At 41.7% G+C, this 14452-nt stretch overlaps 1 protein-coding gene across 1 annotated transcript; it reads left to right on the top strand.

The window, feature by feature from the left end:
* The first annotated feature begins 628 nt into the window (after nt 1–628).
* ilrun (inflammation and lipid regulator with UBA-like and NBR1-like domains) lies at nt 629–11484 on the top strand. Its single transcript, XM_080461010.1, has 5 exons — nt 629–972; nt 7073–7227; nt 7315–7512; nt 7622–7926; nt 9451–11484. The coding sequence occupies exons 1-5, from the start codon at nt 815–817 to the stop codon at nt 9484–9486; spliced, it is 852 nt and encodes a 283-aa protein (XP_080317136.1). The 5' UTR covers nt 629–814; the 3' UTR covers nt 9487–11484.
* The last annotated feature ends 2968 nt before the right edge of the window (nt 11485–14452 follow it).

Below are 14452 nucleotides of genomic sequence, written 5' to 3'. Positions count from 1 at the left end.
CTCGGACCTCTGACAGGCCAGTTTTTGGCTCATCGGATTCTGAGCACAGATCACGGAAAGGCAAATTTTCCCAAATATTTAGACAATAAAGAGATGTTTGATATTTTATGTGATGTTGCTCGAAAAAGAGAAGGCCTTGGCGATAATATTTCAATTTTCAACAACAGTTTAGGGAGAAATGTTGTTGTAATAACTATTATTCAAAAATTGTGTTTCAAATTAAATCAACTTTTGTTTGCCACAAACACTATCTTGCATGGCACAAGAGTCAATCAAATATTTGCGTACGTGCTAAAATTATAAGACAAAACAGGGCAAAATATCGATATAAAGACATGAAATTAAGCCAAAAAATTTAAATTAAACAGTGGAGAGTATTTACAGCATGTCTATGTTCACATGTGCACATATAAAGGTAAAAGATTTAAAGCTTTGTTTCTATAATATTGTGTGTATTTGTTCAAAAGCTTAATTGCGCACATTAGTTGATGTGTCATCCTTGTATTTAGCGCTGATCTGCTGGTGTCTGTGCGGCACAGGGGTGAAAGGAGGGAAACGTGTACTTCTTTGTTAAACCAATGAAAAGGTGGCTACAAATAGCAACAGATGACGTCGCCGCCCACCACGCGATTGGCGAAGGTGACGCGCGCGCTGCTGCAACGTCAAAAGCACCGTGCCCCTGCTCGTGCCATGCGCACTGACGCTTGTTGTTGTTGAGCTGGTTGTTATGGCTGGACCAGGCCTCGGACCCGACTGAGAGGAGGACCCCCCGCACCGCCCCGTCTCCCGCTACGGGACACCCCGTCACCCACACATGGAGGGCACGGACATGGACGTGGACGCGGAGCTCATGCAGAAGTTCAGCTGCATGGGCACCACGGACAAGGACGTCCTCATCTCGGAGTTCCAGAGGCTGCTGGGCTTCCAGCTCAACCCGGCCGGCTGCGCCTTCTTCCTGGACATGACCAATTGGTGAGCGCGGGGATGGGAGGGCCGTTGTTGTTGTCGTCGCGGCAGCGTGACGCTAAACCTCACTGCATAATTAGCCAGTTAGCACGCGTTTAAAAAAAAAAAAAAACAGAAGCTAAAGATGGAGGTAGATAGACCCTACACACACACACACACACACACGGTGCTGAATATCTGCTGTTCCTTAAAAAAAACCTAAAGGGAGATTTCATCATCTCCTCACGGGAAATGGCGGTTAACCCCTCGCGGTCGAGCCGAAGTGGAGCAGGTGAGTTTCAAGAGGCTGAATAAAGTTTCGGGGGCGGCTAAGTGCGAGCTGGCAGGCTAATTTGGGCACGGGGAACCCTCGGTGTGGATTATGTTCCGCGTTGCATAACAGCGCCGCGGCGGCGGAGCCACACAACTTGAGGCGGCTCTTCACCTTCGCCCGGTGACGTAACCGGTCGTGATCTGCTCGGTGGCCCACAACAAGTGGCCGCGGTGAGCCAGGCGGCCGTGGGTTCGCGATCAAACGCGCCCACGCGACACACTCGATTGATCGGCGACGCGTTGCGTTTAGACCGATGAATAATAGTTCTGTGTGAGTGAAGCGGGTCTCACGTGGCTTCTGTTTGGGGCGTAAAAATCTGCGCGTCTCAACTGGCGAGATGATGACATCATCACGTAAAGCTTAAACTTCTTCACATTAAAGTTTCCATAAGGTAAATATATTTACAACCATGGCTCGCAGCGAGCACGAGACAAAAAGTGTTTACTTTAAGACGAAGTGTGGACCGCACCAAAGTTTTGTCAGTGTTTTATTCCCTTCAATAAATTCGGTTTAAATAAATATTTTTGGGCCTCAGAATCACAATCACATTTTCCAGAACATGAATAAGTGTTTGCAATAAAATAGTTATGCCTGTTGTTGGCACACCCAGGTGGCTGATTATCACAATCGTGTCCATTCACACAGTGAAGACACACCCTGGGTGTGTCTTCACTGTGTGAATGGACACTGCTGATTTGGGGAAAATATCCAATTGCTTTTTTTTTGTTGTGGCAGATATTGTGATTTTTTTTGTTTTTGTTTTATTTTTCGTGTATCTGGAGACGTCAAATACGTTGCATTGTACGCTTTCCCCATTAAATTGTCAGTTTCTCCCAGCTCAAATCCACTGTCCTGTCATATTAGTTCCTACTTAGTTAGAATTATTAGTACATTTCACAATTAAATATTCCACACTTTAACACCGAGAGAACCGACAGTGGAGTGGTTTCCACAACAAGACGACACGACCATGTGGTTACACACTTGTTGCTTTTTATGTGGCGTTGTCACAGCCTCGGATTAAAGCCCCCTCTCCATGAAGCATTTACTGAACACAGCAAACATCACTGTTTCTGTGTGTTGTGGACGGCCATGCATTTATAAAGTCGTCAGCATAGCTCGTCAGACTACGGAAATCGAATTTATGGTAGAGAATTAGGTCCGGAGTATACTGTGATGGCTTTCATGCCAGTTGGGCCGCCTCTTCACGCCACTTACAGAGATTTGCTTTAGTACATCCCATAGTTTAGTTTTACTCGTAGTCTGACCAAAAACAACTCGCTTGACCGAAGAACAGCTTGTTTCCAAGACGACTGGTGTTTTTTTTTTTTTCATATATGAGGTCTCTCAGATTCAGGACACCTAAATGTGATCATGCCTAACAAAGAGCTGGTCATTACAATCAGTTGTGTCACAGCAGGGAGAGATGATACATTTATTGATTGACTCGAATTAAAAAACTGCAGTAAAGGGCCGAAACAATTGGTTTACTTCAGTTCTGCTCAAGTGATATACACCACGTGTATCTGACAGTGAAAGTCAGTGAGTTTCATCGTTTTGATGCGCTGGTGTTCTTGCTCTTCATCAGATGTTTACTAAAGTAAAGCAGTTTCTAAATGAAAGCAAATTAGTTCACTGCATCCATCATGTACACAAATCGTAGCATATTGTTCTCTGCACAGGTCTGTGTGGTTTAACATAACGAAAACAAGCAAGAGCGTAACTACATCGCTGTCAGTGTTTCCGCTGCAACGCCTCATTTTTAACGGATTAGATGTTGTCACGTGAAACACTGTCGTGTAAACGCAGGCCTTATATTTGGGCCACATACTCCCATGCAGCCAGGAACTAGCCCAAGAATGAATCAAAAAGACCCAGTCCTCCCTCTTTGGGAACTTTGCATTGTAATGCAGAAATGTTGGCATCTCTACAAGCACCCGCACTTGTTTTTACTCTTGGAAGCTGATTTGCCTGTTCCAAAATCCCCCAGGCCAACTCTCCCCATGTGCTAGGAACCAGCACAAAAATTTTGTGTATTTAGGCAGAAAAAGACAGGACTGGAAGTACCACACAAGTTGACTTGATATAGTGCTTGACGTAGATCATGAACTCATGAGACCCTTCAAGGACGGTACAGAGGGAAAAGACAGAAAGGAGAGAGAAGCTCAGTGTATTGAATGTGTCCCGGCGGTCTAAACCTATAGCAGCTTTAGTAGAAAACGGTCCACGGTGACTTCAGCCTTATTCCTTTGTTTCCTCCCACTTCAACCTTTTATGAAAGGTTGAAAATACAACATTTTCTATTTTCACTTGATGTCCCACATTCTTATTTGTGAAATAACAATATGAAGTTATGGGAGGTTTCGTTTCTGTTAAACAATTGTTATAACACCACGACTGTACTAAATGACAATCATAAGAGCAATACAAGAAATGCTTCCAACATTAATAATGAAAACAGTGTTACATTTTTATTATTGTTTATTATTTAAAAAAAATCCAATATTTCATTTATTATTATCTTGTTTATTATGAATGGGATTCAAAATGATCTGAACTGTATGACTTGTGCATCCACTTCTATTTGTTTTACTCGACTGCTCTGTCCCTACACGTCAACGGCCGCTGTCGAGTGTGTCTGTTTTTAGCCTCCGCTTTGTGTCACACGTTTCATTCTTGGAACAAAAAACAGAACAATGTCGCTTGATCGCGCGGCCACACAACCGTCGGGTGACACAGGGACACGTAACTAAAATAACTATTCACATGACGGCATTCAGACCAACGGCCTTACCCCCCCCCCGACACACAACCATTGCCTCTGCCCAACCATTTCAAAGTAAATGTCAGCGACTGTACAATGGCCACAATAAATAAAACAACACAAATCTACAACTAGGAGTGGAGGGATGGTCAAATTATCGCACTGTGATGGTGGGAGATGTTAACCTACATACATTGCAGGAAATGGACTTTTAGCTCTCAGCCCTGCCTTTTAAAAAATGTATGAAAATAAAGGTGACAGACTGTACAGGCGGATCGTTCTGACACCGTTTTTATAACTTCTCAAAACCGACAACTAGATCAGATCAGAATATTTGATCCCCTAACAATTTTTTTTTTAACACTGTTCTGATCTGATATTTACATTTAATAATAATAATAATACATTTTATTTGTATTGCACTTGTAAAGTGTCTTTGAGTGCTTTTAAATCATCATAAAATCACCATCAATACCAATTGACCTGGTATATTGACCTGCAAGGTAAATTTCTCTTTATTTCCCGTCTCTTGGGTGTGTTTTGAAACCGAGTGTTTGAATTGATCCATGGAGCAAATGTCAGACCTCCAAATGTCCGTAGTAAAACTAATCGTCACTTCCTGTTTCGAGTGCTCTTATATAGCATGCGGTTTTCAGTCGCAAAGTTTTGTTTCGCCTTTTGTTCTGAGCGATTACAGTGCCTCTCATATATAAGTGGTGCATTGGGCCTCTAAATACAGCCGCTGTGTAATCATCATTACCGAACCCTCTGTACTCAGGTGAGCTTCAACTTTCTCAATGTCGTATCAAATTGGTTGTATGAATCAAAGCTCCGACGCTTCCAACTTCTGAGACGCTTTTTGCAGATAGTGCAAGTGGCCGTTGGACTGGTTTCGCTTTCTCCTTTGACATAATTTCGACACTGCTTACATTTTAGCCGCTGTGCTGCTAATGCTGCTGCGGTGTGGTTGTTGCATGGCTCAGTGTACGACAGTTTGCTGCTCTCCGCTCAAAGCTAAAATCCGATACGTCTGCTTCAGAAGTCGACTGGTAAAGCAGAGCTTTGGGAAGAATAACCATTTCTTACTGTCGTGTCGGTCCCTCATTGGTCCGTCGACTAACATCAAAGCATAAAGTGCAACGACTGCCCTTTAATTAAATGATGTAAACCAGGATCACAGCTTTATTCCCCTATTTATGTACAACGCAATTTTATTACCGCCACAGCCGCCGTCTTTTCAGTTTTTTTTTTTATTCCCCAACACAATAATCACAGAAAAAAAGCAATGTTTTCTACACCCATGAGTCTTGGTGGAAGGCGTAGCACACGTCAACAAAGTCCTGTGTGTTTTTCCTTCAGCAGATCGAGTTAATTCACTAAATTAAACTGATTGATAAATATCAAGACGTGTACAGCGGCTGCAGATTTCCCAATGATAGAGGAGGAGACGGCCTGCTTTGGTGGGACTCTGTGTTTTCTGTTTCTTTGTTTATTTCAGCCAATTCAACTACATCTGTTTCTATTTACCTTGTTTTGCCGTCACTGACAGTTGCTATAGTTTCTGCTTTGCTCTTTGCACAGAGAGCGAGGCTCGGGTTCGACGCTTTCAGCAAAGCGGCGGAGATCGAAAGAAGAAAATAATAGTAGTGTCGCTCCAGTTAACAAGATAATAGATCAGTTACACCCCTGTGTGAGCGTTGACACGTGACAAGATTAATGTAGTGACGGATATATTGTCAGCAGCGTGGGAGCAATGTGAAGGTGTTGACAGTAACGATGCTGCTGTTGATTACGACATCAGCCCGACACAGTTCACCCCCAGATACAAACGCAGAGAGACAATCACACACATCAATACATTAAAGCAATTTAGAGTCACCAGTTAACCTCAAACAGCAGGAAGAAGTACTATCTGGGGGCTTATCTGTGTACATGCTGGAGTTTTCTCCAATCGGGACAATCACAATCTAAATAAGCTATTTCTTTCTCGCTCCATCTAAACCTTTATTAGAAAACAAAAACTTGTGCATATACAAAACATATTTACCAACTCAAACCCGAGACTAATGCTTTCCTATACAAGCTTAAAAGACAGTTTCAAACCAGGGATGCACAGTATCGGTCTCTGCTGATAAACACTGCTAATAATCCCTGATAGATTTTAATACAGAAGAATCTGCCTCTCGTTGTGGGTTTGTGGGATGAAGGATTGCACTTGTTTTTCCTTTTAGAAACATGGCTGTCATTGGTTCTAGTACAATAGTCTGAGGTTAGTTTTGAGTTTACATGTATATTTTCTAAGCATTGAAAAAACACATGGACTCTGCAGCCCACTAATTCACATTTATTCAGTCAGGTATGGGGATTTATTTTATGTTCTGCACAGCTGTAAAATGCACTTTAAGTATTCCTGCAACCACAAACAAGGAAAACAATTGCCAACCACTTCATGGCTTTGTTTAGGAGTTTACAGTTTTGTCTTTACAAAATGTTACAAAAAATAAATGTGGTTTACATGTAAGTTGACAAAAGCCTTATAGTTCATTGTGATTTAATGTTGCCAGTATCAAGTACTGCATCAGAATATCAGTATTGCAAAAATTGTATTTTAAGAATATCTGCACATCGGATATCGGCACATATCCAATATCGTGTATTCCTGTTGGCTTTTTTTATTTTTTTTATTAGGACGCCTTCCACATTTGGTGGTTGTGTTTCCTCACATCCTTTTCTTGTGATAGTTTTTTGCCCGAAAATGTCTAATTGTATCTCATACTGTGTGTAAACAAACTATCACTTTGTGGGATACTCACATTCTGTCTTCCTTCTCAGTTTTTTTGGAATTACTGTGAACTTACTAGAAACGCCAGGATGCCACTACAACACAGTGATGACTTTTCATTTTAAAATGTTGAGAGGAAGTTTTTCTTTACAAACTCAAAAGATTCTGACCGGCCCACGCTGTAACGGCGGGGATGAGTCGAGCATCGTTCACTGAAGATGAACGTCTTTTCTCTCTGTTTGCACAGGAACCTGCAGGCCGCTATTGGTGCGTATTACGACTTTGAGAGTCCCAACGTCAACACGCCGTCCATGTCCTTTGTGGAGGACGTGACGATTGGAGAGGGAGAGTCCGTCCCTCCAGATACACCGTTCACAAAGACCTGGAGGATACAGAACACGGGTACATTTCATTCCTCTTCTGGAAAATGATATAGAGCAGAGAGCTGCAGGGATTAACTTTTGGAACTTTGACTTTTGTGTGCTCCAGGCGCAGAGTCGTGGCCTCCAGGGGTTTGTCTCAAGTATATCGGTGGGGACCAGTTTGGGCACGTAAACACAGTAATGGTGAAGTCTTTAGATCCCCAAGAAATATCGGACGTGAGTGTGCAGATGCGAAGCCCCACAAATCCCGGCATGTACCAGGGCCAGTGGAGGATGTGTACAGCCACCGGATTATTCTACGGAGGTAGGAAGGCACTTTTCTAAATCTCCAAGTGTGTTGTTTCCCCAAACTCATTTTTTCCCCGTTGAGTTCATTTATCCGTCTCGGCGTTCTTTCTCTTCGTCTCTCACAGATGTAATCTGGGTGATTCTTAGCGTAGAAATCGGCGGCCTCCTCGGCGTGACCCAGCAGCTGTCCTCCTTCGAGACGGAGTTCAACACCCAACCGCAGCGCAACGTGCAGGAGGACTTCAACCCCTTCGCCTCGCCGCAGAAGAACAAGCACGACGCCACTGACAACAGTTTCAGAGATCCCGGCGGAGCCTGGGATCGCACACAAGAGCCGATTCAGCAGGATCAGAATGGACTGTCTCACAATGCTGTAAATAGGCCGTCGAATGGCCTCCAAACCAACCTCTCGGTGGTGACTTATGGGCAGGTACGTACACCGGATGAATACGCCGCAGCTCGTGCAACAAACAGGTTCGATATCAAGATGAGTTCAGCTCAACTGCTCCGGCCAGTGATTTGCTGGTGAGATGTATTTCAACTTTTATTAATTAGGCTTTAAATTACAAACATTTCTTCCCCCCTGAGAAAAAGAAACGTATTCGTTAGCCAATTGCCCTCCAGCTCTAGATTGGAGCGTCTGATTTCTACATCAGATTAAATTCAGCTGCATCAAACACTTCGTTGGAAAGGTAATTTTACAAACCGCAAAGTTACAGGCGTTTTTATTTTTTTATTTTATTATTTTTTTTTAAGATTATGGCTTCTGCTTAAAAGAAAAAATGTTTTTCATTGTATGAATTCTATTTGACATTTATAAACTGCAGTAGTGGTAAAAAATATAACACGTAAGTCTTGAAATACTTCAGTTTGTGTGATAAATTTACAATATGTGGTGTTTCAGTTCAGTTGTGAGGGAAAAAAATGTACTTTTTCATTGTTTTGAAATAGTTTAAGATGCTTCTGTACGACTGACTTGTTGTAGATGCAGTTTGAAAAGCACAACCTATACTTTAAGAAGTCCGTCTGTGACATTCAGGCCTGAAGCAGGAAGACCAAATATTACTAACTTCTCAGGAAATGTAGTTCTCTACTCCACCTTTCTGTCCTGGTTTGAAGTTCTGATTAATTGTCTTTTATTTCCGGAGCCATGGTGTCTAGATGACGGTCAGATTTAGATTTTTAACTCGTCGTGTTACAAACTTGTTTCCAGTATTCAGGGCTGCGTGCGCCCTGTTTCACTGGGTTTGGGTTGTATAGTTACAAACTTAAAGGGTCAGTAAGTCATGCAAATTTCTCCACATGCGAGATAAATAAAGGGATATCTTATCTTATCTTAAGTCATTTCTTTAGGCTCTTCCTGTGTTATTTGCTCCGTAGCAGAATGAAAACAGACTGTTGGTCTCTGGTCTGACGAGGGTGGACTCCAAGGAAACTCACATTTTTCTATAAGTTTGTCTTGAGAATAAATTAAAATAAAAACAAACTTGCAGTATATTCAATAACGACGAAGCAAAATGTTGCTCGTTGTTTCCGACATGATGACAATGGGAGAGAATGACTCCTTTTATTTTCAAAGCGACGGGTGTGAATTTGCAGCTTTGTGGATAAACTGGACTGACGGTTCTTTTCCTCTTGGTACGCTTGTGACATTTTGTCACTTCATCGCTCCGGTTTTACAACCAAATTTGAAGGAACATCATTGTTCCGCATTCGGGTGACGTCATCGCAGCAGAGTTTTTAATCACGCGTGACCTCGCCAGCACTTGTCCTGTGCTTCGGCGACTCGGTCGAGTAACTTCTGGCGAAATGAAACGAGCCCTGGGAGTCGCGGCCCAGCAGGTCCGGCAGGTTTTGTTACCGCCCTGAAACCCAAGCTGGCGCATTCTCGCCACTTCCCGAGGCCTGCCGCCTCCCCGCTGTAAACTAACCCCCTTCTTTGTTTTACTTTCAGGGTATTCATGGACCCTATCCATTTGGACAGAGCTAGAATGACAAAGAACCCCCCACCCACCCCCGCCTCCCCACCAACAAACCCTTCCAAGCTGAATGATGAGCTTGACACCCCGGGGAGTCCTTACATAAGGAGGAGTTGGAGGAGGTGGAGGGGGTGGAGGAACAGTTGTTTTATATTGACTCGTGACCACCCTCTCCCTAAAACAAACAAACAAAAAAACAACCTACGTCCCTTCCCAGAGAAACACAGTGAGGTGACGGATGACGCGTGCTCGGCAGCGAAAACACCCCGCCTGACATCAACACCTGGATTCGCATGTGTGAACGCTTCATTTAAGAGTGCTGTAAAACCCTGAAGCAGATACACACGGCTACGTTTGATTTCCTCTGTACGACTACGGCTACTTAAAGGGGAAGTCGCCCTAAACAATCTGCTTAACAGTTCCACCTTCCTGCAACTCAACACTTCAAAACTCTCTTTGGGGTTCCTACACAGGCATGCGAATGTTTTACCTGAGCAGTGAGGTGGGGTCGTTTCTTCACCTCTGAGAAGGAGTCTGTCATCGCATAAAGCAGTTTTCAGCATAGTGAAGAGGCTTATGTGAGTTTCACAAACATATGAGCCGAGTTAGACCCGTTTTACTTTGTCAAAATCATTGGGTTAGTTTCTGGGATCCATGGTCACGTTATTCAATTTGAGCCCCCTTGAATGTCTAAATCCAGCGAAAGCGAGGTGTCCTATCATGTCTGTTTGGTTTTATGATGAAGTGCCAAGACAGATTTATTTTTCAGAGGAATTCCCCCTCTGAGTCCAGTTTTGATTGTAATGCTGATAACACTCAAATGTTTTCCTTTCGTAGTTCCAGGGCCTCTGAGCTGGTTTCTCTTCATGACAATTGGCATTTTTTATATGACTGGAAATTGTGCTTTTTGGGTGCTTTTCTTGCAAAAGCAAAAGAAAAGGTTTTTTTTGTTTTGTTTTTTTAATCAATTGACTCATGGAAATCAATTTAAGATAAACGTCTAACCTTCTGTGACATAGTCTTACCGTCCAGACCCGGTCAGTTCCGAACGCATCAAGCGGTGATTTAGATTTACACCCCGCAGGAGGAAAGAATAAATCTTGTCGGTTCTTGTGTAGGAGCCCCGGTTCTTCCAAAGGTAAAATCCAGAGAGCAAAGAAGCTGAACTTGCACTGTGTCTCCGAGCCACACGGTGTGCGCAGGGCGCCCCCATTCAGACTGCATGGGACAAGGTGTGTGTGTGTCTGTGCGTATGTACGTGTGTGTGTGTGTGTGTGTGTGTTTTTTAGGGTGGGTTTTTGCTTTAAATAGATGCTGAATTGCAAAAAAACAAACAGAAACACGAGTGAGTCTGAGAAAGTGAGGCGTGAGGGAGGGTTGAAAAAGCCATCAAAATCTTTTGCCTGGTGAGCGACTGTAGTTTCCGAGTCCGTGTCTACAGTGTGCGTACTGAATATATATAAATATATATGTTTGTGTGTGTGTGTGTGTGCGAGCGAGCCTGTTGCGTGTGCATGTACGTTCCTGGTTTTCTCTGGATTTAACTGACATTAAATGGTGTATACTACTTGGGGATAAATGGATGACGACACATATACATTGATCTTTTTGAGAGCTTTAATGGGAAGTATGAAGTATTTTTTATTTTCTTTTTCTTTTTTTTTAGCAATTCTGCACCGTTTGGATGAACTAATTGAATAAATGCCCTGTGGTTATGTACTTACTGTCTCTAAAAGGTTCTCCATGCAGCCAGCAGGTGGTGCTAAAAAATCAGACGACCAACTTAAACTTGACATAATGCTGGGTGCACTGTCGAATAAAAGAAAGGAGGAGGAGGAGGAAGAAAAAAAAAAAAAGTGATGAATTGTGGTTTGAGCCAGGTTGTCGATCTGATTATGGAATTGTGATAAGCCTTATCGGTCCTGATGTTCTGTTACTGCTATTTGCACAGCGCTGTCCACCGCCGCCACCTGTGATGGGGAAAGTGAAGAAAATAAAATGTTGAGCTTATTGTGGATTGTGACACCAGCATTCTTTATTTTTTTTTTTTTTTCAGAAAAAAAAATCCCAGTTTTGTTTGTTTACAGCTTCAGGTCTGTTTTTATTGTTTAAACCCATATTTGCAATTCCTGGTTGTTGTTTTTTTTGTTTTTTTTTTAAGTGTACTTGTTTATTTCCATCACAGGAAGAGAGTGTTATGTGTTACAATGAATTCCCACTTTAGTAATTTTTTTTTTTTTTTGGAGCATTAAAAAAAAAATTAATTAAAAAACCTATCAGTGTTACACATTTGTTTCCCCTCTGAGTAGGTGTCAAAACGGAATCGTCCGTTTTGATGTTTTAATTAATCATAAATCCTCCCAAGTTTGAGCATATGATTGTTCATAGGCAGTTCTGCCTCGATTTCACCAGTTTGTTCAATTCACCAGCATCTCCGTCGCATCTCTTCTGTGTTTGTGCCCGAAAGTCACGAGTCCTCCTCCCAAACAGTATACACTGTTGTGCATCGCTTCTTTTAGTCACGCCAGGGTTTTTTTTTTGTTTTGTTTTGTTTTTTTGTGCGTGCTTTCTTCTTGTGTGTGTGTGTGTGTGTGTGAGAGAGAGAGAGAGAGAGAGAGGGCCAGATGATGAGAGAGTCTGAATATTGCTGGGTTCATTCTCTAGTTATAGTTTGTGACTATGTATGGACATGAGATGGATGACATGGTGAGTGGATGAGATGAAAGTTTACATAGTCCTAAAATAGCACATTTATCTGAAGAGAAACTGTCAAAATAAAGCTTTTTTTTTTTTTTTTTTTTTTCTTTTTTCTCCTGTATCTATGATTAAGCATTTGTATGATTAAATTAACACTGAAACGATGACTTTTCTTGGTGTGGTTTTTTTTTTTTTTTTGTTTAATGATGTTACACTTGAAATGAAACCTCATCATTTTAGTAAATCTGCATGCAGCAGGAGCACGTCAGGCTTTCCGCTGTATTGTGTAGAGTGCGCCCCCTACAGGCGAAGACATTTTGACCCACGGGTCTTATGGTTGGCACCACTGGTTTACATTGTCATCTGGTACTTGGGACAGCTGCAGGCAGAGTTGAAGGGAACATGTTTTTACTCAATTAGAAGGTTAGATAGTCTAATTGAGTAAAAAAAATAAATAATCCAGAATAGATTGCTTCAGTTAAAATGGTTCTGAAAGAAATAAAATGATGGCTTCATTCATAAAAAAAAAAAACAACTTACATCTTTAATTGTCTTATCGTTGATAAAGTAACACGAACGCATTCAACCCTGATTGATGTCATTTTATTGCTTCTGATACTTCTGCACCTTCAGCGTCGATAAATGTTATCGCCAAATCCTACGTACAGTATGAGAGGCGTCGCCCATACAGGCGTATGAAGAATATGCAGACCTGCTGCTGAAGGGCCTCAGATGACTGCCAGTTGCCAAACTAATCAAATGACCTGTGGTGGTTTGTTCTTGTGTGTTATTATGCTCAACCAGGAGGGTCTGATTTACTCTCGGCAATAACAAAGGTGATTTCAGGGGGAATCTGCACATCTGAAGTGTCAATGTCTACATCTAAAATCTCAAATATTTTCTCAATTATTGCACAGACACCTTTAAAAAAAATTATTTATATATATATATATATATATATATTCCCAAATTCCTACTCTGTATTGAACAGAAAGAAACAAAACACCAAAATATTGACTTATCGTGCACGCATTGACTCCCTCAGTGTGGGTGAAGTCCAAACTTTAGCACCTGTAGGAAGAGTACAAGGAAATGACACACAAGGAAATAAGAAAGGGAAAGGCGAGAACGAGGAAAAACACATCAGTTGGGAATCTTATCGCTAGAATCAAGCAAAAAAAAAAAAGAGAAAAAGAAAACCTTCCCAGGGGGAATACATATATTATATATATTTGAATTTACAGAAAAAAGTTTTGTTTTGTTGTGGCGCTACAGTGTATGTGATGAAATTGTCTATAATTTTGAAAGATCACACAATTACTACTGGAAATGACTACAATCTCATCATAAAGTCAATTCTAATGAAACTTTCTGTTCTCCTATATAAACTCCTATAAATCCTAATAACCACCTTGCTTGGTGGTTTGTGGGGCTGTTAACAGCTAAAACCTCGCAGTGCCCGATGATTTGTCCGCTCTTATCGGGTCACCTCGTCCGAGGTTCGACTGTACAACATATTTTAGACGGCTTTGAGCAAACTGCCCTATTTTTTCGGCCGTCCATGACCGCCCAAGTGACTCGCTGCCTAAAACAGTGCCGCCATATTCCAGTATTTTGATGGAATTTGCTGCGGGCCAATTAAAAATGAATTGCAGGCCCATGGGCTATAGTCTGGGCACTCCTGGTTTGAATGTATTAGCATGATACATTAGATTAAAAAAATAAATAAAAATCGAAACAGTAATTTAATATTAAAATGCAATGCACTGAGATGGAAAAAAGAAAATCAATAAAGAATATCTGAAGGCGACATCTGAAACAATGACTCATACAAGTACAGTTTTTCAGTTTTGTTGGTACATAATCCAAACAAGTTGTAGCCTAAATCAGTCTGTTACATTGATAGGGATCAGATAATAGATATGATCCTTTCCTCAGGCGTGTTTGCAAACACATGCAGGGCAAAAATTCAAATTTCTCTATTTGCTTTGGTTGCCGTGTTTTGTTGTTGGGCTTCACTGGTAGTTATACCGTTCCAAAGGACTAACACGAATACTTCCTGTCTTTGGCGACTCCTTTCTGTCTATTTAAAGTCGTCATCAGACGTAAAAAAAAAACAGATAATCGTAAGTGTTTTTTTTTGTTTTTTTTATATATGTATGCATCTAGGAGGGTTTTAAGCTGAGGCCTTGTACACAAAGGACAGAACCCGGTCCGTCAAACAGCAGGGACAGAGACTCGGGACTCTGGGATCTGGAATTGGACGTTCGAGAGAGTGCT

Source organism: Lipophrys pholis (assembly GCF_963383615.2).
Source record: "Lipophrys pholis genome assembly, chromosome: 4".
Classification (NCBI taxonomy): domain Eukaryota; kingdom Metazoa; phylum Chordata; class Actinopteri; order Blenniiformes; family Blenniidae; genus Lipophrys; species Lipophrys pholis.
This window is presented reverse-complemented; position numbering and strand designations above follow the sequence as displayed.